Genomic DNA, 26269 nt, shown 5'->3' on the forward strand with positions numbered 1-26269 from the left:
GGACCCATTCTTGACACAAACTGGAAACGGTTGAAAACCCAGCATCGTTGCAGTTCTTGACACAAACCGATGCACCTGGCACGTTCAAAGACACTTAAATATTTTGTCTTGCCCATTCACCCTCTGAATGGCACATATACACTCAGTGTACAATGAGTCTATAAAACATTAGGAACACCTGTTCTTTCCATCACATAGACTGATGAACCCAGGTGAAAGCTATAATCCCTTATTGATGTCACTCGTTAAATCCACTTAAATCATTGTAGATTAAGGGGAGGAGACAGGTTAAAGAAGGATTTGAAAGCCTTGAGACAATTGAGACATGGATTGTGTATGTGTGCCATTCAGAGGGTGAATGGGCCAGACAAAAGATTTAAGTGCCTTTGAACGGAGTATGGTAGTTACGTGCCAGCTGCACCGGTGTATGTCAAGAACTGCAACGCTGCTGTGTTTAGCACTACTTTTGACCAAGGTCCTTAGGGCTCTGGTCAAAAGTAGTGCTGTATATAGGGAAAAGGGTGCCATTTGGGAGCCAAAGTGGTGTGTTGGGTGTATTCCACACAGCAGCAGGAGGCCTAGGCAGCACACAAATTCCATCCCATCAGAAGAACTCCTCTGTCTTTGGTCTGTCTTCTCTTCTCCCTCCAGAGAGGTGAAAATCAATAACTCCATGCAGGCTTTCCCCTCACAGAGTTGGCTGGGCTGATGTGGATTCGTCCCTCCCTCCCTCCCCCCCCTAGTCGTTTTTAATACTATGCTGGATTCCCTCTGTACCGCTTTCATTCAATCTGTTGCACACGCAGGACTTTTATGAGCACGATGCCAGAAACAAAAGCTCTGTGTCTCTCTCTCTCTTTCTCTCTCTCTCCATATGAAAGAGGGAAACACTTCTGTTGAAGATGAAGAGAAAGAGGAGGAGCAAAGGTATTGTGAGAAATAGGTTGTGAGGGAGTAGGGAGACTCTTATTTAACTCAAAGTCCTGGATGTCTGGCTATCTGTCTGGGCACGGTGTTGACAGTGGACTCAAATGTACCAAGGACTACTTTGTCTCGAGGCTATAAACTGTGATGCACAACTCTTCCTTCAGAAGTGGAAAAGTAGAATTCTGAACAGTAGATTTAGACTGTAGTCAAGCCCAAAGTTGTCCATCCTCTAATACATGGTGTTAGCCCTAGACATGACACTCACTTCTACTGTGTCCTGTTTTAAATATTTTCCTTTCTCTTTCGTCCTATCTCTCTTTTTCACCCTTTCACTCTTTCGCCCTCTCTGCTTTGCCCTCTCTTTCGCCCTCTTTCTGTTTCTCGCACTCTCTCTGTTTCTCGCCCTCTCTCTGTTTCTCGCCCTCTCTCTCTCTCTCTCTCTCTCTCTCTCTCTCTCTCTTTCTCTCATCCTATTACCCCCATCGCATGTTTTGTTGGTGGAATACATCAGAGGCCAATCATTAGAGAGGGAGCTGCACTATTTTTGTCATCCAGGCTATTTAGGGGGGTTTTCATCTACAATGGCATTATATTTGAGCCAGTTAAAGAGGCAGATTTAATCTGAGCACAATCTCTCTGATTTAATAACATTTCAATGTGGTGTTATAAAAAAAAAGGATTCCTCATAAATTGCTCGATGGTATATTATGTAGAATATCAAATAAAGGCTTGTGCGCCAATCTGGTAAGGTGTCTTTGAAAGATGATGGTGCCATATGTACATATCTTAATGAGCTAAAATCAAACATATTCCAATATGAAGCTCTTTATTTGATTCAGTAAGCCATTTGATCCATTCTGCAGGAGTAGGAGTGAATTAAACATCCTCATCTCTTACACTTCCCCAGAGAGAATTTAATTGGTGGAGAATAGGATAAATAATGTGGAGTCTGATATTCAGGTTGCGTCCCAAATGGCACTCTTTCCCCTATATAGTGCACTAGTTTTGAACAGGGCCCAGACTTTGGCAGGCCCTGAAGAAAGACACGTCGTCCATCTTGAAAAAGTGGCAAACCGTATGACCCAAATCAAGCCAATCCATCAATGGAGGGGCTACAATATTGCCGTAATACCCGGATTACACATCCTTTTACCATTAAAACTCAGCCCTAAGCACTGCTGTTATCACTAGTCACGGCTCATGCTGCTATGGTTACACTCAGGAAGTTAGCAAAGTGGAAGAAATGTGCCTGGTGATTCTAACATTTTCCTATCTTGCTGGGAAGCCGGGTGGTATCCGATACAGATGTAGGATCTTAATTTGATCAACCTGTTGCAAGAGAACTTTCCTGAAATTAAGGAAATGTAAAACTTGTAGAGTATTTCAGGTTTAAAAAGGCTTTGTAATTTCCACTTTGAATCAGACTTCCGACTTTGTATCAACCCTGACCAAAAATAACCGTTAATTGTTCACATTTCCAGTTGCTGCAGGATAGATTTCCTGGAGTAGCAAACTGACTCAAATTATAACCTTACATCTGTATTATCTCGCAAGCACTGCTTTTAGGGTTGCAACAATTCCCAGAATCAAGAGGGAGTAAGCAGGAAATAAATGCAACACTCGCACCTGTCCTCATTCCTTGCACATATGATGATCATTATGCCACCATGGGGCACTGTGTAACCACAGAAGCACGACTTGCATACAACAACAACAAACAAAAAATACGCTTATATTATTTGCCCCTCCTCTCTTATTAAGAGAAACTTTAGGAAACTTTCTGAATAGACATAGAGAGAATTAGCGAACACACACACACGCACACACACACGCACACACACTAAAATGACCTTAAATCAATCAAAGCCACCAGCACATCTCAGACACACACTAACAAATGTATTCAAAACATAGGCTCACCTTCAAGTCCATCAGAAAGTAGGTCTAGGCTACATTATAGCATAGCCTAATGCTAAAATAAAGTTGCCTATCAAATGAATTGACAAGGAAAGTTTGAAGGGGGGAGAGAGAGACAGCTATGGTATTACTAGAGAAGTTGGTTATGAAATGATTATCCAAGCAAGTGACTTATTCTAGAGGAAGATATATCCTTTGATCTAGACGATCAAAGGATACAATGATCACTCATGATTGGCTGCTAAATATAGGCTAAAGGTGTCCCCATAGGTCTAATATTTCAAATGAGGAAATGTGATCATAAAAGTGTACTTGATATGTGTTTATGGATGAGAAAATGAACTTCCCATTTCCTAAAAACGAGCTCAGCGGGTAATGCGGATTCCCTGCTTTGCGATCTGTTGCCTACGTCAACATCCGGGCTTTCGTTAAAAAGGCAGAGGCACTATTCTTTTCAATCGCACATTTAATTAAACTGAGGCATTTGGCGACGTTCCACTTGAATTCATTGGCACAAAACGTGCGTCAGAGCAAAACACTGTTTTGTCTCGGGCTTGCATAGCACAGGTGGTGGTTGTCTAAGTTCACTGTAGTAGGGTAGGCTAAAATATATAGGCTAGCATACGAACGGTGGATTAATAGACCAGCCTATGAATTCACTTGTAACGTACAATTCTCTGTTCCCTTCTTGCACAACTCATGCATCTCGGGCCGACATCTCCACTGGCCTCTCTCTCTCTCTCTTCCTCTCTCTATTACTCTTACAGCTCTAGAACCAGTAGCCTAGCCCAATGCGTGTCCCAGAAGTAGCAATACAGTTTTGCTCCCTTATTTTGAGCGATTAAACATTAATACAGTATTTACTGTATATATACACGAGGAAAGAAGCACCTTGCTCTCGCTTGCTGGATATAAAATAGGCTTCAGCGTTCACAATGAACTGGATGGGAAGTTTGAATGGCCACAGCTTCTCTGGTGCAATAAACAAGGATTCCACTATTCTCCCCACGCCCAATATTTATGTTCACAATGAAATGTATGACGTCAGAATGCCCAATGTTAAAATGTGTCCAATCAAATGTATGAATTAAGTTTGAACATTCTCCTATCAGTCTAACTTGCACAAACATTGTGATTGGGTGATAGCTGCGAGGGTTATCGAATAAGGATCAAATCCTCTGATCTCCTCGAGCTCATTAACGATAGAATGTTCATATTTGAAGATTGCTAAAGAGACTGACACCCAGGCTACAGTTGATGAGGCATTTCAACCTAAAAATGCCATCCACAGCCTCAACAGAGTAGGGGGAAGTTGCCTATACACGTTCATCTTGGATCAGCTTTGTATTTCCCCCACCAGTGGTTAAGGTTAGGATTGGGAGAGGGGAGGCTGATCCTAGATCTGTACCTAGGGGGAACTCACCCCGGGGCCTACTCAACAATGTGGGGAGGAGATTCCCACCAGGATATGACCAACAGCAAGCCATTAGCACTATTAAAATGTCCTCATTGGCACACATAGTAGTACTCTCACCTGTGCCACCTCCTCAAAGTCGTCGTGCCGTTTCTGCAGTGCCCTGGCGCGGTGGAGGGACTTGCCCACGCCCGTGTGTTTGCTGAGGAATGCCTCCCCGTGGTTCTCTATCCAGTCCATCACCTGTACACAAGACACACAGAAAGACACTCATGTTAACCAATGTTCTGAACAGCCCATGTTCCTGCCCTCAACCCCTAGCTCCAAAGGAGACAAGACTCACACTGTACAAGAGACTGGCATGTTGGGTTCCAGGGGAAGAGACACCACTGTCACTCTGTCAGCCTATATCACAACAGCAGTCCATCTTCAAGGAGGAAGAGGAGGTTTTGTGAACTGTTTCAGCCAAACTATAGGGGGTCTCTGAAATATCCAATAGCATCATTCTCTCCTGATGCTGGGCTTTCACTTAGCCTGGGAATACTTTCACTTTAAGTTATATATCTTGATGGCAGTCAATGAGAAGGAAGCCAAATGTGCATAGCAAAGGGTAGACAAAAAGTGCAGTGAACTTCGCATAACTCCCCTGTAGAGTTCAAATTGAAACTGTTGCGTGACTAAACATGATCGTCAGAATAGCGAGGCAGAATTTACAGTGCGAGATGTTAATGAATAGTTGAGAGGTCATAAAATGAGATCATCTGTGTGGATTTGTGTTGCGTGTCCCTGTGGGTGTAAGCAAACAGCGTCTGACTGAAACAGAGAAGAGCACAGCAGCACCCTGTGGCAGTGGCTTTCACCATTCTCTGGCAGACCTGAGTTCAAGCACTATGCTAAATAATTTCAAATACTTTCTCTGTGCTCGATTGAGGTTGCCTGGTTCAATGGAACCAATAGAATAGTCCCAAAATGATAAACCCCGCCCATCTGGCACTCTAGGCAGGCTAGAGCAAACATTTAACATATTTGAAAGATTTCAAGTACTATTTGAACCCAGGTCTGTTTTTTTTATTCCCTTTTCTAATAACTCTCTCTATGGTCATTTGAGGGAATGTGAAACCAAAGCTTGCCAGTCCTGCCCCACTTCAATTATCTTGTTATCCTGTGTTGTCCTCAAGTATAGCCTCCCTGTCTTGATCGCGTTTGATTGCCGGTGTGTGTGTGTGTGTGTGTGTGTGCGTGCATGCGTGTGTGTGTGTATAGTAGGAGATCGGAAGGGTCCTCTGATTGCGTGTGGTGTACAGGAATGTTTAATAAACATGTCAGTGGCTGAGCAGACAACCCTTGTTTTCCCCTGACTGATTAGAGTCGCTGCATGCACAGGAACAAGCAGGAGTCTAAAAGTAGCCTGGCTCGAACATGGTAAAAAATTGTCACACGAACATGGAAAGGGCTGAGAATAGAAGAGATTATTAGAAGAGATACATATAATTTATTATCTGTCTGAGGATACCATGCCTCAGACAGGAGGGTCACTTCTGGATTATTCCCTATGTCGCCCATACGACGCTGGTCAAAAGTAGTGCACTACATAGGGAATAGGGCGCCAGCCATTTGGGATGTGCTATCAGTCTCGTGATGTCTCAGCAGTCACTCAACACCAAGATGATATGCAAGTTATGATGATGAGGAAGTGGGCTTGAAATATTGGACTCTGAAATAACACCCTATTATTCACTATTTAGTGCACTAATTTTGACCAGAGCCTAGGGGTCCGTGATAAGAGTCACTGACTCAAAGCCACAAGAGGGTAGAACATATTTCAAACGTTGCTTGTTAGTTCTTCAATAGTTGGACGCAACCTGTGTTTGTGATGCTGAAGCCCAACACCACTAACAAATCAGAGGAAAAGTACAGTACATGAAAATGACAGTTTCCTGGAAAAGTAGTACGCAAAAACATGATTCACCAGAAGCCCGATGCATAAAAACAAAGATGCCCTGGACAAAACCATAAAAGACAACAAGACCATAAAAGTAAACAGATGAAGCTGGAAAAAACAGCAGGCAAAACCACTGGACGACTACTTTCTTGATTAAAACTCGAGGTCCATAGGAAAGAGCAGCACTTGTGTGAACATTGTGGTGCTTAACATGATCTTGGTCTAAATCTGTTAATTGTTCCGGGTATACACATACGATCCAAGCCCCTAAGGAGGCATTTGAAAAATGTACTGTACAGAAGAGGCTGCCAAAAGTGCTTTTTCTTTTCACCGTTTTATTTCTTTTGACAGTGTATAAGTGAAAGCAGTCCTCAGTTCCTGGTTATATGATGGCCATAGAAAAGATAAAAACAGAGGCTGCGTCCCAAATGGCATCCTATTCCTTATATATAGAGCACTACTTTTGACAAGATCCCTATGGGACTGGTCAAAAGTAGGACACCGTATAGGAAATAGGGTGCACTTTGGGACGCAGACAGAGGCAGTAAAACACAAAGAAAAGACCATAATTTTTAGACTTACACTATGCCCAGCTAGCACATAACGTTCTGAGAACCATACTGCATGTTTTTTAGAGCTTGGTGAGAGCGTGTTTGTCCTACGTTTATTTTGCATACTGTCAGAGTCTATCTAGAAGATAGCGAAGGAGTCAGGCGCAGGTCACAGGTAAGAGTAACAAACACTGATTTACTCAATCAAAAGATTGAACAAAATCCCGTTCCAAACAAGGAACAAAACAGGACTCAAAATCCAACACACCGGAATACACGAAAGACAATCACACACAAAACAGAAAGGGAAACCAGAGGGTTAAATAAGGAACATAATTAATGAGATGGGAACCAGGTGTGTAAACAGACAAAACAAAAGGAAAAATGAAACATGGATCGGTGGCGGCTAGAAAGCCGGTGACGTCGACTGCCGAACGCCGCGCCTGAACAAGGAGAGGGAACAACTTCGGTGGAAGTCGTGACACATACAACCTTCCCACAACTTTCTGGGAATGGTGCAGGATAGTTGCTTGGCATTGGAACATTCTCAGCACATTAAAGGAACTTGACAAAAAAAAGTATTTTGTTGGTATTTCATTACTTTAACAGAGCATTTCCTAAAAGTTTGAACATGGTTAGGGCTGTGGCGGACATGAAATTCTGTCAGACAGTTATTGTCAAGCAAATAACTGCCCGACTCACAGTAATTGACAGTTAATTAACATAAACACATTTAGCAACTCCTGGCTTCCACACACACAGCCTACAAGCCACTGATGCAGACCTTTGGAACATCTACATTTAATATACTGTATCCTACACCATCACAATAAATCCATTATTTATTTTGGCTATGCCATATTGCTGTGGGCTACACTAGCTCATTTAGCAGACAAGATTTGCTTAGAATTCTGTGGCATTATTTTAAATGATTCTATATTAATACAATTGAACATATCTGAATAAAATATAAATACTATTTCTTGTGGCTATTCTGTGTTGGCTATTCTGTGTGGTTAACAAATAAAATGCTTAATTTTGAGTTATTTATGCAAATTTAGATGTGATACAAATGCTGGGCTATATGTTTTGATTTTTAAATACATTCTAAGGTTGCATGATGCGATTCTAATGATGATTTTAAAAAAGGTGCATAAAAGGCATTTTGCACACTTCATCAGTCTCTCATTCACAATTTGACAAGCACTTGATAATGCTCAAATTTCCCAGTGGCATCCCCTTTGTGTGGCTGTAATGCCCCCTAAAAAAATCCAGGCCTTTTGCGGCCAGTTGCCGTTGTGCCCTTGGCCTGAATATAATAATTATAATTCCCTTCTCCCGGTTGTGTGCTCCGAAGCACTTCTCACTCACATGGCTCTCTCAGATATCTCAATTCCCATTAGCCAATGCCCATCATCTGATTGGGTCTTTCTCACAGGCTACAAGTGAAGACAGACACATCGGGGATGCAACTGAGAGCGTCCTTATCAAATTCTGAGGTGCATATTGAAGATGTTGAATGAACTGTCCACATTTACTTTTCATCAGCCAACAAGATGAGCAGGCCTAACGAACAGCGAATGCACTAGCCTATGTCAGTCAACTATCCCCCATAGTGCAAAAGTTGACCTAATCTATCCTGTGCGAGACATAAATATTCCAAGCATAGATCCCAAATAATACAACCACTAGCATCAAAAAACTTTAAAAAGAAATAAGGCTAATGCAACAAATCCGAACGTTTAGCTTCACTACACTCGCAATAACATCTGCTAAACACGTGTATGTGACCAATACAATTTGATTTGATTTCAAATGTTGATAAACTATCAGGCAATTTCTTCACTTATAAGCACAGCAATGTACACACGGCAGTAGGCTATAAGTGCGAATGTTCCAAAATGGAATCAATTAGTGGGAAAATACCATTCTCAAAAGTGACCACGAATGTGATTATGCATGTAATGCTTTTATTATAAAAGTGAATTTCTACGGTGAAAATTATCTACCCCAAATTTGAAACTCATGCACTGTGTACTGTATGAATGCCAGTTAGGCTCTACACCCGTTGTAAAGCGCATTAATTTGCTTAATTTTAACAAGTTATTTGGCCACTTTAGTTATGATACAAACCTTATCAAAATATGTAGACCTATGGGCTAGGCTACATGAGGTGTGCAACTATGATTAGAAAAAGTTGCCCAAAAGAGGCACGCGCTGCTTTTTGCCTTACTGCACACAAGCTGGGCATCATTCACAAGTGGTAATATATAATTCACAAGTGATAGGCTAATATTGTCACCCATCAGACTATTCTTGATTTAATTTTGTCCTTTACATATACTAAATAATATATGTGTGAAATTAGTTTTGATTTAGAATGGACCTCAATCATGCACCTGTCTCGAAACACGGGCAGGGAGAAAAAAATACACGTCATCTATGCACTTAAATAGCGAATTGAGGACGATTTCCCACTGTTAATGTTCATGCCAGCCATGCTATACTTGTGCTGTAAAGAGAAGCAATCTGCTTTCTAATGTGCTAAATTAGGAAAGTTGAGAAATAAATATAGTAGGCCTAGCCTATAGAACGTTGATGGGATCCTCCTCTTTTGATAGAGGCCTTTAAAACTCTGTTTTCTCACGCAATTGCAAAGCCTATATAAATGTTGCAAAAACATGAGCTCATGCGCTCTCATGAAGTGTTTGATTACATTCTCGATTACATTTGCATTGATTAGAGGGACAATAGAGTGCTGAGTACCAGGCAGTTAGCAAGTTTGGTAGGCTACTAATGACAATCAGCAGTATCAGAACTTGGATAAGTTAATTACCGTGACATAATAGGTCACGTGGAATTTATTATTATTATTTTTTAACCTTTATTTAACTAGGCAAGTCAGTTAAGAACAAATTCTTATTTACAATAACGGCCTACCAAAAGGCAAAAGGCATCCTGCGGGGATGGGGGCTGGGATTAAAAATAAGAATAAACTAAATAAAAATATAGGACAAAACACACATCACGACAAGAGAGACAACACTACATAAAAAGAGACCTAAAACGACAACATAGCATGGCAGCAACAGATGACAACACAGCATGGTAGCAACACAACATGACAACAACATGGTAGCAACACAACATGGCAGCAGCACAACATGGTAGCAGAACAAAACAGGGTACAAACATTGTTGGGCACAGACAACAGCACAAAGGGCAAGAAGGTAGAGACAACAATATGTCACGCAAAGCAGCCACAACTGTCAGTAAGAGTGTCCATGATTTAGTCTTTTAATTAAGATATTTTTGGCATGTTTGTTGCAGTTCGTTCTAGTCGCTAGCTGCAGCGAACTGAAAAGACGAGCGACCCAGGGATGTTTGTGCTTTGGGGACCTTTAACAGAATGTGACTGGCAGAACGGGTGTTGTATGTGGAGGATGAGGGCTCAGTAGGTATCTCAGATACGGGGGGAGTGAGGCTTACCAGGCTGACTACACCGCTCGCGTTGCGAAATACATTTAGAAATCTATATTATTCAATTATTGCACCCACACTGCTCGCGCGCGCCAACGAGCTAAAATAGAAGTCAGTTCTATTTCTGAAGCAGATCGAGTCCTGCCTCTGCCATATCCTCAGTGGTTTATAGAAACAGGTACCCATGTGCCATCTCCTCATTGGTTATACCCAAAGTGGGTGACTGAAAGACGAACGAGGTCATTGACGGTAATGCACCTAATTTATGAAAGTTGCCAATCGTATTATAAAGTCAAGAGAAAAAAAAGCCTTGTAGGAAGTGAGATGACTAGAAACGATTCGGTTGACCATTTTATGTGTGGATTAATTGGCGGAGCAGAGGACCTTGTGCATTTCAGGTAAAATAACAACTCAATGTTTATATCCCAGGACAAATTAGCTAGCAACAGCAAGCTAGCTAAATAGGACAAATTAGCTAGCAAGTGCAAGCTAACTAGCTAAATTGCCATAAACTTTTAATATTTCTAGACCTGTCCCAAATTAATATAATTGGTTCAGAGTTTGTTTTGATATTTTGCGTGTCGTGATCGCGTTTGGTGTGTCGGGACAAAATATATTTATGCACGATGGCGCACGGGCACAGCCAAATTGGGTTTCGTGCAAGAGGGTTTTATAAATAGGCATCAACCAGTGGGTCTTGCGACGGGTATACAGAGATGACCAGTTTACAGAGGAGTATAGAGTGCAGTGATGTGTCCTATAAGGAGCATTGGTGGCAAATCTGATGGCCGAATCATAAAGAACATCTAGCCGCTTGAGAGCACCCTTACCTGCCAATCTATAAATTACGTCTCCATAATATAGCATGGGTAGGATGGTCATCTGAATCAGGGTTAGTTTGGCAGCTGGGGTGAAAGAAGAGCGATTGCGATAAAGGAAACCAAGTCTAGATTTAACTTATTTGCTGAGAGAAGGACAGTATACCTTCTAGCCATACTCCCAAGTATTTGAATGAGGTGACTACCTCAAGCTCTAAATTCTCAGAGGTAGTAATCACACCTGTGGGGAGAGGGGAATTTTTCTTACCAAACCACATGACCTTTGTTTGAGAGGTGTTCAGAACAAGACTAAGGGCAGAGAAAGCTTGTAGGACACAAAGAAAGCTTTGTTCTAGAGCGTTTAACACAAAATCCGGGGATGGGCCAGTTGAGTATAAGACTGTATCATCTGCATATAAATGGATGAGAGAGCTTCCTACTGCCTGAGCTATGTTGTTGATGTAAATTGAGAAGTGCGTGGGGCCTAGGGTCGAGCCTTGTGGTACACCCTTGGTGACAGGCAGTGGCTGAGACAGCAGAGGGTTCTGACTTTATACACTGCACTCTTTAAGAGAGGTAGTTAGCAAACAAGGTCAAAGACCCCTCAGAGAAACCAATACTCCTTAGCCGGCCCACAATAATGGAATGGTCTATTTGACTGCCGTCATGACTTGTGACCGCAGGTGTGGCGGTCACCGTAACAGCCCTAAATACGGTTACATTTAATAAAAATTTCATAACGTTCTAGGAACTTTCTCCAACTGGTTTGGCAGTGGGAATGTTCTCCAGTAGTTCAGAGAACGTTAAGAAACAACATTCTTCTGTGGGAATTTCAGTGCTTCAGCATAATGCCTCCTACAGGTTTCCTAATGATTTGATTCAAAGTCATGTTCTCACCTTTGCTCCGAGAACTTAAAGAAACAACGCTCTTCTGTTGGAATTTCAGTACTTTGCATAATGTTTCCAACAGGTTTGTTCTCAAATTGTTCCAAGAACGCCAAGAAAACGTTTCATAAAAACCACAATAAAACGTTATCATTTATTAGGTTCGAAGAATGTTATTTAAAAACATACAGTATACATTCTGTTCTCAGCATAAAGACAACTCTATCCTCTAGCTTCTGAAGTGTGTTCAGATGGTTTGGCCACGCACACTAATTGGCCGTACCTGATCTTAGTGAGTTCTTGTTTCCTTTGAAATGGCATCTGTTTGGATAAATTAAATCAAAGTTTTTTTTGTCAAGTGTGCCGAATACAACAGGTGTAGACCTTACAGTGAAATGCTTACTGACAGGCCATAACCGACAGTGCAAAAAAGGTATTAGGAGAACAATAGGTAAGTAAAGAAATAAAACAACAGTAAAAAGACAGTGAAAAATAACAGTAGCGAGGCTATATACAGTAGCGAGGCTATAACAGTAGCGAGGCTATATACAGTGCCTTGCGAAAGTATTCGGCCCCCTTGAACTTTGCGACCTTTTGCCACATTTCAGGCTTCAAACATATAGATATAAAACTGTATTTTTTTGTGAAGAATCAACAACAAGTGGGACACAATCATGAAGTGGAATGACATTTATTGGATATTTCAAAAAAATTTAACAAATCAAAAACTGAAAAATTGGGCATGCAAAATTATTCAGCCCCTTTACTTTCAGTGCAGCAAACTCTCTCCAGAAGTTCAGTGAGGATATCTGAATGATCCAATGTTGACCTAAATGACTAATGATGATAAATACAATCCACCTGTGTGTAATCAAGTCTCCGTATAAATGCACCTGCACTGTGATAGTCTCAGAGGTCCGTTAAAAGCGCAGAGAGCATCATGAAGAACAAGGAACACACCAGGCAGGTCCGAGATACTGTTGTGAAGAAGTTTAAAGCCGGATTTGGATACAAAAAGATTTCCCAAGCTTTAAACATCCCAAGGAGCACTGTGCAAGCGATAATATTGAAATGGAAGGAGTATCAGACCACTGCAAATCTACCAAGACCTGGCCGTCCCTCTAAACTTTCAGCTCATACAAGGAGAAGACTGATCAGAGATGCAGCCAAGAGGCCCATGATCACTCTGGATGAACTGCAGAGATCTACAGCTGAGGTGGGAGACTCTGTCCATAGGACAACAATCAGTCGTATATTGCACAAATCTGGCCTTTATGGAAGAGTGGCAAGAAGAAAGCCATTTCTTAAAGATATCCATAAAAAGTGTTGTTTAAAGTTTGCCACAAGCCACCTGGGAGACACACCAAACATGTGGAAGAAGGTGCTCTGGTCAGATGAAACCAAAATTGAACTTTTTGGCAACAATGCAAAACGTTATGTTTGGCGTAAAAGCAACACAGCTCATCACCCTGAACACACCATCCCCACTGTCAAACATGGTGGTGGCAGCATCATGGTTTGGGCCTGCTTTTCTTCAGCAGGGACAGCAAAGATGGTTAAAATTGATGGGAAGATGGATGGAGCCAAATACAGGACCATTCTGGAAGAAAACCTGATGGAGTCTGCAAAAGACCTGAGACTGGGACGGAGATTTGTCTTCCAACAAGACAATGATCCAAAACATAAAGCAAAATCTACAATGGAATGGTTCAAAAATAAACATATCCAGGTGTTAGAATGGCCAAGTCAAAGTCCAGACCTGAATCCAATCGAGAATCTGTGGAAATAACTGAAAACTGCTGTTCACAAATGCTCTCCATCCAACCTCACTGAGCTCGAGCTGTTTTGCAAGGAGGAATGGGAAAAAATGTCAGTCTCTCGATGTGCAAAACTGATAGAGACATACCCCAGGCGACTTACAGCTGTAATCGCAGCAAAAGGTGGCGCTACAGAGTATTAACTTAAGGGGGCTGAATAATTTTGTACGCCCAATTTTTCAGTTTTTGATTTGTTAAAAAAGTTTGAAATATCCAATAAATGTCGTTCGACTTCATGATTGTGTCCCACTTGTTGTTGATTCTTCACAAAAAAATACAGTTTTATATCTTTATGTTTGAAGCCTGAAATGTGGCAAAAGGTCGCAAAGTGAATGTATAGTTAAAGTGACTATGCATATATGATATACAGAGAGTAGCAGCAGTGTAAAAGAGGGGTCGGTGGGGGCACACAATGCAAATAGTCCGGGTAGCCACTTTATTACCTGTTCAGGAATCGATTTGGCTTGGGGGTAAAAACTGTTGAGAAGCCTTTTTATCCTAGACTTGGCACTCCGGTACTGCTTGCCATGTGGTAGTAGAGAGAACAGTCTGTGACTGGGGTGGCTGGGATCTTTGACAATTTTTAAGGCCTTCCTCTGACCCCGCCTGGTGTAGAGGTCCTGGATGGCAGGGAGCTTAGCCCCAGTGATGTACTGGGCCGTACACACTACCCTCTGTAGTGCCTTGCGGTCGCAGGTCAAGAAATTGCCGTACCAGGCAGTGATGCAACCATGCTCTTGATGTTGCAGCTGTAGAACCTTTTGAGGATCTGAGGACCCATGCCAAATCTTTTTAGTTTCCTGCCCCGTCGATGAGAATGGGGGTGTGCTCGGTCCTCCTTTTCCCGTAGTCCACAATCATCTCCTTAGTCTCTAGCGGTTTTATTAAAAGTTCTGTTAACATTATTTAATTACACTCAAATAACCTATAATTTCCTTTGTCAGAACATTAACAAAAAATCCCAGGAAAGCCTTCAGGGAACCATAGTAAAACATTCTCAGAACCTCCCTGCAACCTAAACATCTTTGTCCCCAAAACAGGTGAAATGTTCACTTCAGTTCTCAGAATGTTATAAAAAAAGTTCCGTTTTACTGGTCGGAAACATATGGCTTTGTTCGCAGAACCAATGAGAAACCTTGGAAGTTCCCACAACTTCCAAGGAATCAAATGTGCTAGCTGGGTGAATAGCACATTGGGGTGGAGAATTTCTGACCTTCACGAATACGCAGATACATAAAGCACCATCTTGCTGTTGCCTAAGTAACAGTTTATTTCATTTGAGTGCTATCCCTTTCATTCGTTATCCACTATCACATAAACCTGAGTGAGAGCATCACTATATCTTACCCCTATCCAAAAATATGCTATACCTTGTGAAAAATGAGAGGAATGTCATTAGATTAACACAAATGTGGAGGGAGGAGAGTATAGAGAGAGCCCCAGGTTCCCCAACTCCTCTTAAATCTGGCTACAGTTATAGAGCAGATGACCTTGGATAGCGCAGAACTTCCTCCACGTATCCTCCAACACTGCTTCCTCCTGACAAGCCACTTGCAGTTGGAAGCCCAAAGTATTTCCACATCCCAAAATGGCACACTATTCCCTACCTAGTGCACTTCTTTTGACCAGAGCCCTATTGGGAATAGGTCACTAAATCGGCAATAGGGTGCCATTTGGGACACACCCTATGAGTCAGAGGCTTGAAATGTGTCCCATTAACACGGTCTGTTGCTTGGTGGTGCAGTGCGGCGCAGCGGTCACTCATGTGCTCTGCTGATAACCCCAGCCCTGACCTGCTATTGTGGAGGCTTCAATCACTGACCAAAAGCCCGGCCTAGTCAGTAAACCTAGAACAAAGGATTACGTTTGATTATCTCTAAATTAGACCGCCCTGCATTCAAAATCAAAAGAAAAAAGGGAGAGAGAGACAGAGAGAAAGGGGGATGCCTAGTCAGTTGTACAACTGAATTCATTCAACTGAAATGTGTCTTCCGCATTTAATCCAACCCCTCTAAATCAGAGAGAAAGGGTGGGGGAGAGGGGCGGAGAGAGAAAGCATCATCTTGTCTTGCTAAACTGTTGACAGGGTAATCCGAACAGGAAAATGAGAAGCTGTACCAACTCATATGAGAAAGAGATCTCTGGAGTAACAGAGATTATGGGAGTCTGCAGGCCCTGATACAGTCTGTCAACTGAGTGAGAGACAGAAACATTGCAGAAAGTAGGGGTGTCAAGACATCATCTCAGCTCATTCTTATTGATTCACATTAAGTCACTCGCAATCATTGATGCAGTTATTCTCTCACTTAAATAGAACAGTGCCTTCAGAAAGTATTCACACCCCTTGACTTTCCCCCCATTTTCTTGTGTTACAAAGTGGGATTGAAACAGATTTAATTGTATTTTTTTTGTCAACAACATATACAAAATACTCTGTAATTTCAAAGTGAAAGAACTTTGAACTTTTTAAAATTGCATTAATGGTAAAGAAAACATTCACACATTTTGATTAGATAAGTATTCAACCCTCAGTTAATACATGTTAGAATCACCTTTAGAAGCGATAACAGCTGAGACTTTCTGGGTAAGTCTCTAAGAGTTTTGCACACCTGGATTGTGCAATATTTGCCCCTTATTCTTTTAAAACTTCTTTCAACTCTGTCAAGTTGGTTGTTGATCACTGCTAGAGAGCCATTTTCAAGTCTTGCCACAGATTTTCAAGCTGATTTAAGTCAATACTGTAAACAGGCCACTCAGGAACATTCAATGTCGTCTTGGTAAGCAACTCCAGTGTATATTTGGCATTGTGTTTTGGGTTATTGGCTTGCTGAAAGGTGGATTCAGCGATTCAGTCTCCCAGTGTCTGTTGGAAAGCAGAATGAACCAGGTTTTCATCTAGGATTTTGCCTGTGCTTAGCTCTATTACTTTTCTTTTGATCCTAAAAAAACTCCCTGGTCCTTCTCGATGACAAGCATACCCATAACATGAATCAGTCACCACCATGCTTGAAAATATGAAGAGTGGTACTCAGTGATGTATTGTGTTGGATATAACAAAAACATAATGCTTCGTATTCAGGACAAAAAAGTTAATTTCTTTGCCACATGTTTTGCAGTATGACTTTAGTGCCTTATTGCAAACAGGATGCATGATTTGAAATGGTCTTATTCTGTACAGGCTTCCTTCTTTTCACTCTGTCAATTAGGTTAGTATTGTGGAGTAACTACAATGTTGTTGATCCATCCTCAGTTTTCTCCTATCACAGCCATTTAACTCTGTGACTGGTTTAAAATCCCCACTGGCCTCATGGTGAAATCCCTGAGCGGTTTCCTTCCTCTACGGCAACTGAGTTTGGAAGGACGCCTGTATCTTTGTAGTGACTGGGTGTATTGATACACCATCCAAAGTGCAATTAATAACCTCACCATGCTCAAAGGGACATTCAATGGCAGTTTTTTTGTAATGTATTTGTATCTACTAATGATGCCCTTCTTTGCAAGGCATTAGAAAACCTCCCTGGTGTTTGTCATTGAATCTGTGCTTGAAATTCACTGTTTGACTGAGTGACCAAACAGATACAGTGGGGCAAAAAAAGTATTTAGTCAGCTACCAATTGTGCAAGTTCTCCCACTTAAAAAGATGAGAGATGCCTGTAATTTTCATCATAGGTACACTTCAACTATGACAGACAGAAATTCATTAAAAATCCTACAATGTGATTTTCTGGATTTTTTTTCTCTCATTTTGTCGGTCATAGTTGAAGTGTACCTATGATGAAAATTACAGGCCTCTCTCTTCTTTTTAAGTGGGAGAACTTGCACAATTGGTGGCTGACTAAATACTTTTTTGCCCCACTGTAATTGTATGTGTAGGGTACAGAGATGAAGTAGTCATTCAAAAATCATGTTAAACACTATTATTGCACACATAGTTAGTCCACGCAACTTATTATCTGACTTGTTAAGCACATTTTTACTCCTGGAGTTATATAAACGTGCCATAATAAAGGGGTTGAATACTTACTGACTGAAGGCATTTCAGCTTTGTATTTTAAATTCATTTGTAAACATTTCTAAAAACATAATGCCACTTTGACATGATGGCCTATTGTGCGTAGATCAGTGACACAACATCTAAATTGAAATGATTTGAAATTCAGGCTGCAACGTAACAAAACGTGGAAAAAGTCAAGGGGTCTAAATGCTTTCCGAAGGCACTGTAAACTAGGCGAACCATGTGTATACAGTGTGTACTAACTAAATGTACAGTACAGTCTTCATGGACATCTGTTCCTAACAATATGTAATTAGTGGGCTGTAAACAAAGTCATCCCCCTACCACTGAGCTCAACTCTGACTGCGGGCAGAGGGCCGAGGGCAGGGGCCAGACACACAGTGGACTGCACAGTACACCGTTTCTGTTTCAGCAAGTCCAGCGTGGCTTTCAACGTGGTGTATTCTATCTCGTACATTTGTTGTATTACGCTGTGTGTGTCCCAAATGACACCCTATTGCCTACTGAGTGCCCATAGGGCTCTGTTCAAAAGTAGTGCATTATATAGGGAATAGGATGCCATTTGGAACAAAAACGCTGACGCTCTGATCTGAAGCTCCACACCCAGCTAGCACGTAACTTTCTGTAATAACATGTGTTTCTTAGAGCTTGGTGAGAGCATGGTTGTCCTATGGCTATTTTGCATACAATCTTCCCACAACTTTCTGGGAATGTTGCAGGATGAAAAATAAAATAACTTGGCATTCTCAGCACATTTAAGGAACTTTATTTAGTTTTTTCTGTACTTCAGCAGAACGTTTCCTAAAAGTTCAAACATGGTTACATTTAAATGACATTTTGGTAATGCTCCAGGAACGTCCTCCAACTGGTTTGACATAAGGAATGTTCTCAAATAGTTCAGAGACCGTTAAGAAACAACGTTCTTCTGTGTGAATTTCAGAACTTCACCATAACGTTTCCTACAGGTTTCCTCATGGTTCTATTTAAAGTCATGTTCTCATTGTTCCGAGAGCGTTAAGAAAACGTTCCACAAAAACCACAAGAAAACTTGAGTAAAGTTCAGAGAACATTCTAAGAATGTTATTTAAAAACATATAAATTCTGTTGTCAGCATCAACAAAACTCTCCATCTTGTTAAGTTTGTTTAGGTGTGTTAGCTGAGCCCACTAATTGGCCACACCCGATCTTAATAAGTGCATGTTTCCTTTGAAAAGGGGTCTGTTTCTAATAGACAAACATTTGAGATTTTTGATTTGTATGAATTTAAAAAACATGGCATGCTAGCTCCATCCTGGTGATGCAGTGGACTAATTCCATGGAGAGAGAACAGAATATCATAGGTTAGAATCTCACTGATGCTGTGCCACAATAAAAAATAAATGTGTTTTCAATGACTAATGCTTAAGCAAATGAATTTCCATGTGTCCTATCTTTGCTTGGAGTTTAAAACAGCTAACCCAAACTAAGCAAGCAGTGATATTAAAAGTCTTACATGCTCTTAGAATGTTAATGAATTACCTTCAAATGACCTATCATTTCTGTTCTCAAAACGTTAATTAAACCTCCCAGGAAAACTTTCAGGGAACCATAGTAAAACCTTCTCAGAACCTCCCTGCAACCTAAAAATGTATGTTCCCAGAACAGGCAACATTTTTTTTTTAAACGTATGAATTCATTCCCAGATTGTAACGATCGTTGTCCTCCTCGGATGAGGAATAGGAAGGATCGGACCAAAACGCAGCGTGGTAAGTGTCCATTTTTATAAAATATAACTGAAAACTGAATACAAAATAACCAAAGTGAAACAATGACACTCAAAACAGTTCTGTATTGTGAAACACAGACCATGAAAACAACTACCCACAACCCATAGTGGGAAAACAGGCGGCCTAAGTATGGTTCTCAATCAGAGACAACGACAGACAGCTGTCCCTGATTGAGAACCATACCCGGCCAAAAACACAGAAATACAAAAACATAGAAAAAAAGAACATAGAACGCCCACCCTAGTCACACCCTGGCCTAACCAAAATAGAGAATAAAAAGCCCCTTTATGGCCAGGGAGTGACACAGATTCAATGGGAAACCAAAAACGTACTGTCCCACAACTTCCAAGGAACCAAATGTGCTAGCTGGGCAGACACACAGGTTGAAGGAGTTCTATTTCTCAGATGAAACTAGAGACACGAATTGTTTCTCTTCGTTTTGTGTTGAAATGAATGTGTGCAGTGCAGCGAGACAGGGTTCAATACCTTCTCAGAGGAGAGGGAGAAAGGTTGGTTTACGGAACAAATCAGAACATGAAAGCACACGTCGGATACGGAAGCAGATCGGATTGAAATGAAAGAGAAAGAAAAAGAGAGAGGCATGCATACTGTAGCTGCTGACAGCAGTCGGTGCTGTCAGACAGATAAGGGTGTTCATTAAACCACTCCAAGTAAACATCATTGACATGATATGAATATCAATGAACTACCCTGATGTGGTTCCCTTGAGTAAATGTAAATAAACTAGGGCACTGTGAGTATACACTGAGCATATGAACTAACTAAATGCATGCTACTCTCTCCATGGATGCATCCCAAGTGGCACTCTATTCTTTATAGAGTACACTACGTTTGGCCATTACCCTATGGGGCCCTCGTCAAAACTAGTGCACTTAACCGGTAATAGGGTTCAGTTTGGGTCCTATAAATGAGCTCCACTCTGACTGTGGGCAGGTGGACTCACTGGACTGCACACTACACTGTTTCTGTTTCCGTCTCTCCAGTGTGGCTTTCACTGTGGTGTATTCTATCTAGTACATTGTTCTATTACTCGAGTTGCTTCCCAAATGACAGCCATTTCAATACCCTCTCAGGGAAAGAGAGAAAGGTAGGTTGGTTTACGGAACAAATCAGAACAGCAGAAAACACGTCGGAAGCACAATAGACACTGAAGCAGATCGGATTGAAATGAAAACTGACCGACAGTCGAGCTTGTCTTTTCTTCATTTTTATATTGAATAGGCCCTAATCAAGGAATGATAAATCCGATCACACTAATTTCACTGGCTGTGCCTGTGAAGTACTTTCTGGCATGTGTTCTCTAATAAACACACTTCAATGACTGGATGTGCATCCCTAAATGGCATTCTATTCCCTATATAGTCCACTACTTTTGACCAGAGCCTCATGGGCCGTGGTCAAAAGTAGAACGGTATAAAGGGAATAGGATGTCATTTGGGACGCACATTGGATGATGAATAGTAGAGACTGGCCTCATTGAGGGGGGAGTGGACTCGTTATCACAGTGAAAAAGAGGTAGGGAGAGGAGGAGATATGAGAGCAGTGGTGAGAGGTATTCACCCAAAATGAGCCATACTGCATGTAGCTCCCTTCAGTAACCACGAGCACAACCGTTCCTTGATTTTAACTGGCGGCTTTATTCTGTAGTTTTAGTCAGAATTATCACCTTCCGTGAGAACTATAAAGTAAATGAAAAATACAGTTAAGCACACTCTTACAACCTTATCTTACGAGTGACTTATTAGCTTGTATAACTCTGAAGTGCTTACATACATAACAGTTTAACCGGCGTTATTACGGGTTCAGATTAAACACATGAATAAAGGAAAAAATACCTCATTGGCTGCTTATTACAGAAGGGAGGAAATCAAACTTCACACTTATTATTCCTGGCATGAATTCACACTTCATCCTAACATACACTCTTCAACCTTTATGATCTACACCCGATGACATGAAAACTTAGCTAACGCAGCGCAGGATTGCCTTCCCTCCAAAAGTGTGTTGCTACAATAAGGATCCCCGTTACAACAGTATTAGCTACGTAGTTCCGCTTGTATTATCATTTCCCCCGCACAGCGGATACGTAAACAATTCAAACAAAAGACAACGACATAACCTGTAAGTCTAACTGTCAGTTACACTGCAAGAGGAGGAAGGTGTGAGAGACGATGTGTGATTATGAATCTCCCTGACTTGACAAAGAAAGCTGATACACACGCACCCTACCACGCACGCACGCACACACACACACACACACACACACACACACACACACACACACACACACACACACACACACACACACACACACACACACACACACACACACACACACACACACACAAACACACAAACACACAAACACACACACGTTACACAGTATTGCTTTTTTAGGCTATTGAATCCTTGGTAACATTTTCTAAGATTATGCCTAGTAATTATTCCTTAAGTTTGTGAGGTAAGTGAGGCTTGAGTCAACAGCGCCCCAGTGTCCCTGGTGGACTGGTTATACATTGTTTGGCTTGGCTGATCAGAGGTCAGTTATTTGTATCCCAGACTTGGCTCGGTGCTGTTGCTGGAATTAGAGCTGACTCCAACGGACCTCGTCTAGTTTGTTCTCCAGTGATTGTACATTCTCCACTGGAACAGAGAGTAGAGGTGGTTTATTCACTCGCTAGTTTCATCAGGCTGTCCCCACGTTGGCCTCCATATCGTAATTTCATCAGGAAGCCCCCACATCAGCCTCTATATCGTAGTTTCATCATGCTGTCCCCAAGTCAGCCTCTATATATTCATTTCATCAGGGTGCCCACACGTCGGCCTCTAAATCGTAGTTTCATGATGCTGCCCCCATGTTGGCCTCTAAATCATAGTTTATCAGGGTGCCCCCACGCCGGCCTCTATATCGTAGTTTCATCAGGCTGTCCCCATGTTGGCCTCTATATCATAGTTTCATCAGGGTCTTCCCATGTGGCCTCAGTATCATAGTTTCATCAGGCTGTCCCCACAGGTCAAGGCCTCTATATCGTAGTTTCATCAGGGTCTTCCCATGTTGGCCTCTATATCGTAATTTCATCAGGGTCTTCCCACGGTGGCCTCCATATCGTAGTTTCATCAAGTTGCCCCCACGTTGGCCTCTATATTGTAGTTTCACCAGGGTGCCCCCAAGTCGGCCTCTATATCATAGTTTCATCATGCTGTCCCCACGTTGGACTCTATATTGTAGTTTCATCAAGTTGACCCCACGTTGGCCTCTATATCGTAGTTTCATCAGGGTGCCCCCACGTCGGCCTCTATATCGGAGTTTCATAATGCTGTCCCCACGTTGGCCTCTATATCGTAGTTTATCAGGCTGCCCCCACGTCGCCTTCTATATCGTCGTATTTTCCTCTTCCTAGTGTCGAGTATAATTCTTCATCCAAATCGAGATTAGTGATCGCTGTTCTAAGTCCAGAAGCTCTTTGCCGTCATAGGAAACAATGGTGGAAACATTATGTTCAAAAAAAAGTTTCCAATTAGTGCAAAAAAACATACAAAATAGCAGAATTGGTCAGGAGCCCGTAAAACGGCCGCTATACTGTACATGCCAGCGCCATTCTGTATAGGCCCTGGTCAAAAATAGTGCACTAAATAGGGAATAGGGTGCCATTTGGGACGCAGACCCAGACTGCAGCTTATCCCTTCTCCGAAATGGCCAACACAAGGGATACTAACTGTCCTCCTGAGCACGTTCCAGATGAGAAATATTAGAGTAACAATTCTGCTCATGAAAAGTCATTCCCCTTAACTGTTGAAAAACTCCTCTATCTTCACGCTGCTCATTTGAAATATGGACTCCTTTTTCAAACCCGGAATCAACACAGAGCCATATGAGTTATGATATGTAAATTCATATTTTGCTGCAGCATCAGGGCAAGGAACTGTGTTCTCTAAAATGGGCTCAACCAAAACAATAAATGACTCATGTTCTACAGAGCAGATTGACACCGTGACCTACTAACCTCATACTGTTAATAAACTAGTGTGCCATAAAGCATTTCTATAGGCAAATATCTAAGTCCTTACAACTCCCACAGCCCTGACAAGTGACTGAAGAGGCGGTGCACCAACATATGAATCGAGATGCAGCATTTCATTTACACTGTGTCGTCATGTTCATTTTGCTATTTACAATACAGTTAGTGATGTACAGTAGGAGGCCGAACACTGGCCATCTTACTGTTTCCTGTTGGACGGATGGCCTGTGTGGGTTTGCCAGGGGATGTGAGCGGCGTGGAGCTACGTTTGTAACAGTGCTAAAGTTGTCTAGCAACTGTCAAATGTGAGGCGCAACAGAGCCAGTTACAACGGAAGTATCTGATGATGAATAGATTAGAGAATAAGCTATTTGTTTTTTAACACAGTGGCCACAGCCTATCACCTACTGTAGGTAAGCCCTTGTTTAATAGCCTACGACATGATGCTGAAATGTTACGACATTCTACTTCAAAACCAAATGGTACATAGTCACAAAAGTATTTGTCAAATGAAAAAAAGAAATGTGAAAAAAAGGAATGGAGCGGCATCCCCCCGTGAGCACTGAGCGATTTTTTTGCAGAGCGGGGAAAAGATGTTGAGTGCCAGAACGGTGTGCAAAGACCAATCCGAGATCGATGAGTGGAATTTCCAACCGCTCAAATACTCTGGCGTGTGCACGTGTATATAAACACGAGGCTAGTTACCTGTTGAACGTCCTGTTGGAACACACAGAGCTGTAGCCTCTGGTGCAGGCGGACCTTGCGGTGCTGCCAGATGCTCTCCAGGCGTCTCTGATGGTGCAGGACCTCGTGGACCACGTCCAAGATACAGTGGACCGCCTTGGAGTAGTTGGCTGTGGCCGTCAGAGACTCCGAGTTCCCCGGGCTCAATGGTCTCTGGAGGACATCCAGCAGTGCCTTGCCATCCTGACTGACCTTTTGACAGAGAGGGGTGTGATATTTATTTGTTATTATTATATATTTTTTTGTTGCTTTATTTAACTAGGCAAGTCCATTAAGAACAAATTCTTATTTTCAACAACGGCCTAGGAACAACGGCCTAGGAACAACGGCCTAGCCTTGGAACAACTGCCTGTTCAGGGGCAGAACGACAGATTTTCACCTTGTCAGCTCGGGGATTTGAACTTGCAACCTATTATGCTAACCACTAGGCTACTCTGCCGGGTTAATGGCCCAATGCTCTAACTGCTAGGCTAGAGCTAGGCTAATGCTACTAATAGAGACAGCAGGTAGCCTAGTGGTTAGAGCGTTGGTCCAGTAACCAAAAGATTGCTGGATCGAATCCCTGAGCTGATAAGGTAAAAATCTGTTGTTCTGCCCCTGAACAAGGCAGTTAACCCACTGTTCCCCAGTAGGCTGTCATTGTAAATAAGAATTTGTTCTTAACTGACCTGCATAGTCAAATAAAGGTTTACAAAAACAAAACAACGGTTGCTAGTTCAAATCCCCAAACTGACAAGGTGAAAAAAATCTGTCAATCTGCCCTTGGGCAAAGCACTTTACCCTAATGGCTCCAGGGTCACTGTCAATAATATCTGATCCCTGGCAGTAACACCACTGTCTCAGGGGGAGATGGGATACGCAAAAAACACATTCCCATTTTACACCTCACACTTGTACATGCATTGAAACACGACAAATATAAGCACCCCCTATTTGACTACAGGGTTGCAACTTTCCCAAAATTCCCAGGTTCTCCACAAATCACATTTGGAGGATTCCTGGATTTCCTCCCGATTTCAGGATTTTTTGGGGAAAACCTGGGAATTTTGAGAATGTCCCAGAGATTTTGAAACTCTATGTCTGCATTAGATACAGTAATCACAATTAATCTTGAAGCTTGTCATGTCAGTCAAATCTTAGTTTCATTATGTGGAAAGAAAAGTTTGAGGAAAATAAGGGATTTGAAAGTCAGTTCCTTGCTAATCACCTCTGTTCTGTTCTAGCTGCACATGCACCATCCTAAATTAAGCAAAGTCAAAGCTAAATCGCTAAATGACATGCACTTTCTTGTGCATTAGGATGAGTTTTTTCTTCTTCTTCATCTATGGCACAATATGGAAGAGAACAGCAAAGCCTTTCTTTTTTTGGTTCAAACCACAGAGACGTTTATAGCAACCTATTCAGAGATGACACTAAAATAAAACAACCAAGGAGGAAAAAAAGTAAGTGGAGTGCAGAGTCATCGAGTGAAATGCTACACAACCACAAACCTATCATCATACAGGATCTTCTGTGGGGAGTAAATCTGACATGGAAGGACAGTGGTCCACGTAATGCATAACAGGCCACGTGTCACACAGGGTGCAATGCAGTTGGATTCAATGTGGCGGGTAAAGGTCATGTTTGATATAAAACTGTAGTACAGGGAAACATTTACATGAAAGAGTTTTGTGTCTGGTACGGTCTGATTTAAGGACTTCTTCATTTAAGGGCAACATTTCAACGTTATGTGCAGAGTACATCCATGCTTAGATTGCTTATGATAATGTTAAGATAACTTATGACAGTCTTTTAAAAACCATCGTATATATATCATATAAAAAGGGGGATTACAATTGTGGTCATTCCCATTAAAAGCTATGTGGTGGGATCTTAAACTAGCCACAGAATGCCACTATAAACCTGAGTTTAGTTAGTGCTCTAACTGGGTGAGTGTCAGGATTGGGGACAATA

At 41.8% G+C, this 26269-nt stretch overlaps 1 protein-coding gene across 2 annotated transcripts in view; it reads right to left on the reverse strand.

The window, feature by feature from the left end:
- LOC112225162 (kalirin) overlaps window positions 1-26269 on the reverse strand; it is a 288186-nt gene that overhangs the window by 126918 nt on the left and 134999 nt on the right. For both annotated transcript variants that reach the window (XM_042306448.1, XM_024388841.2), the window contains exons 9-10: window positions 24278-24508; window positions 4379-4501 (exon numbers count right to left, since the gene is read on the reverse strand). In XM_042306448.1, coding sequence (XP_042162382.1) covers window positions 4379-4501; window positions 24278-24508 — 354 coding nt within the window. The remainder of the gene's footprint in view (window positions 1-4378; window positions 4502-24277; window positions 24509-26269) is intronic.

This window comes from Oncorhynchus tshawytscha, linkage group LG26 (genome assembly GCF_018296145.1).
Source record: "Oncorhynchus tshawytscha isolate Ot180627B linkage group LG26, Otsh_v2.0, whole genome shotgun sequence".
Taxonomy (NCBI): Eukaryota; Metazoa; Chordata; class Actinopteri; order Salmoniformes; family Salmonidae; genus Oncorhynchus; species Oncorhynchus tshawytscha.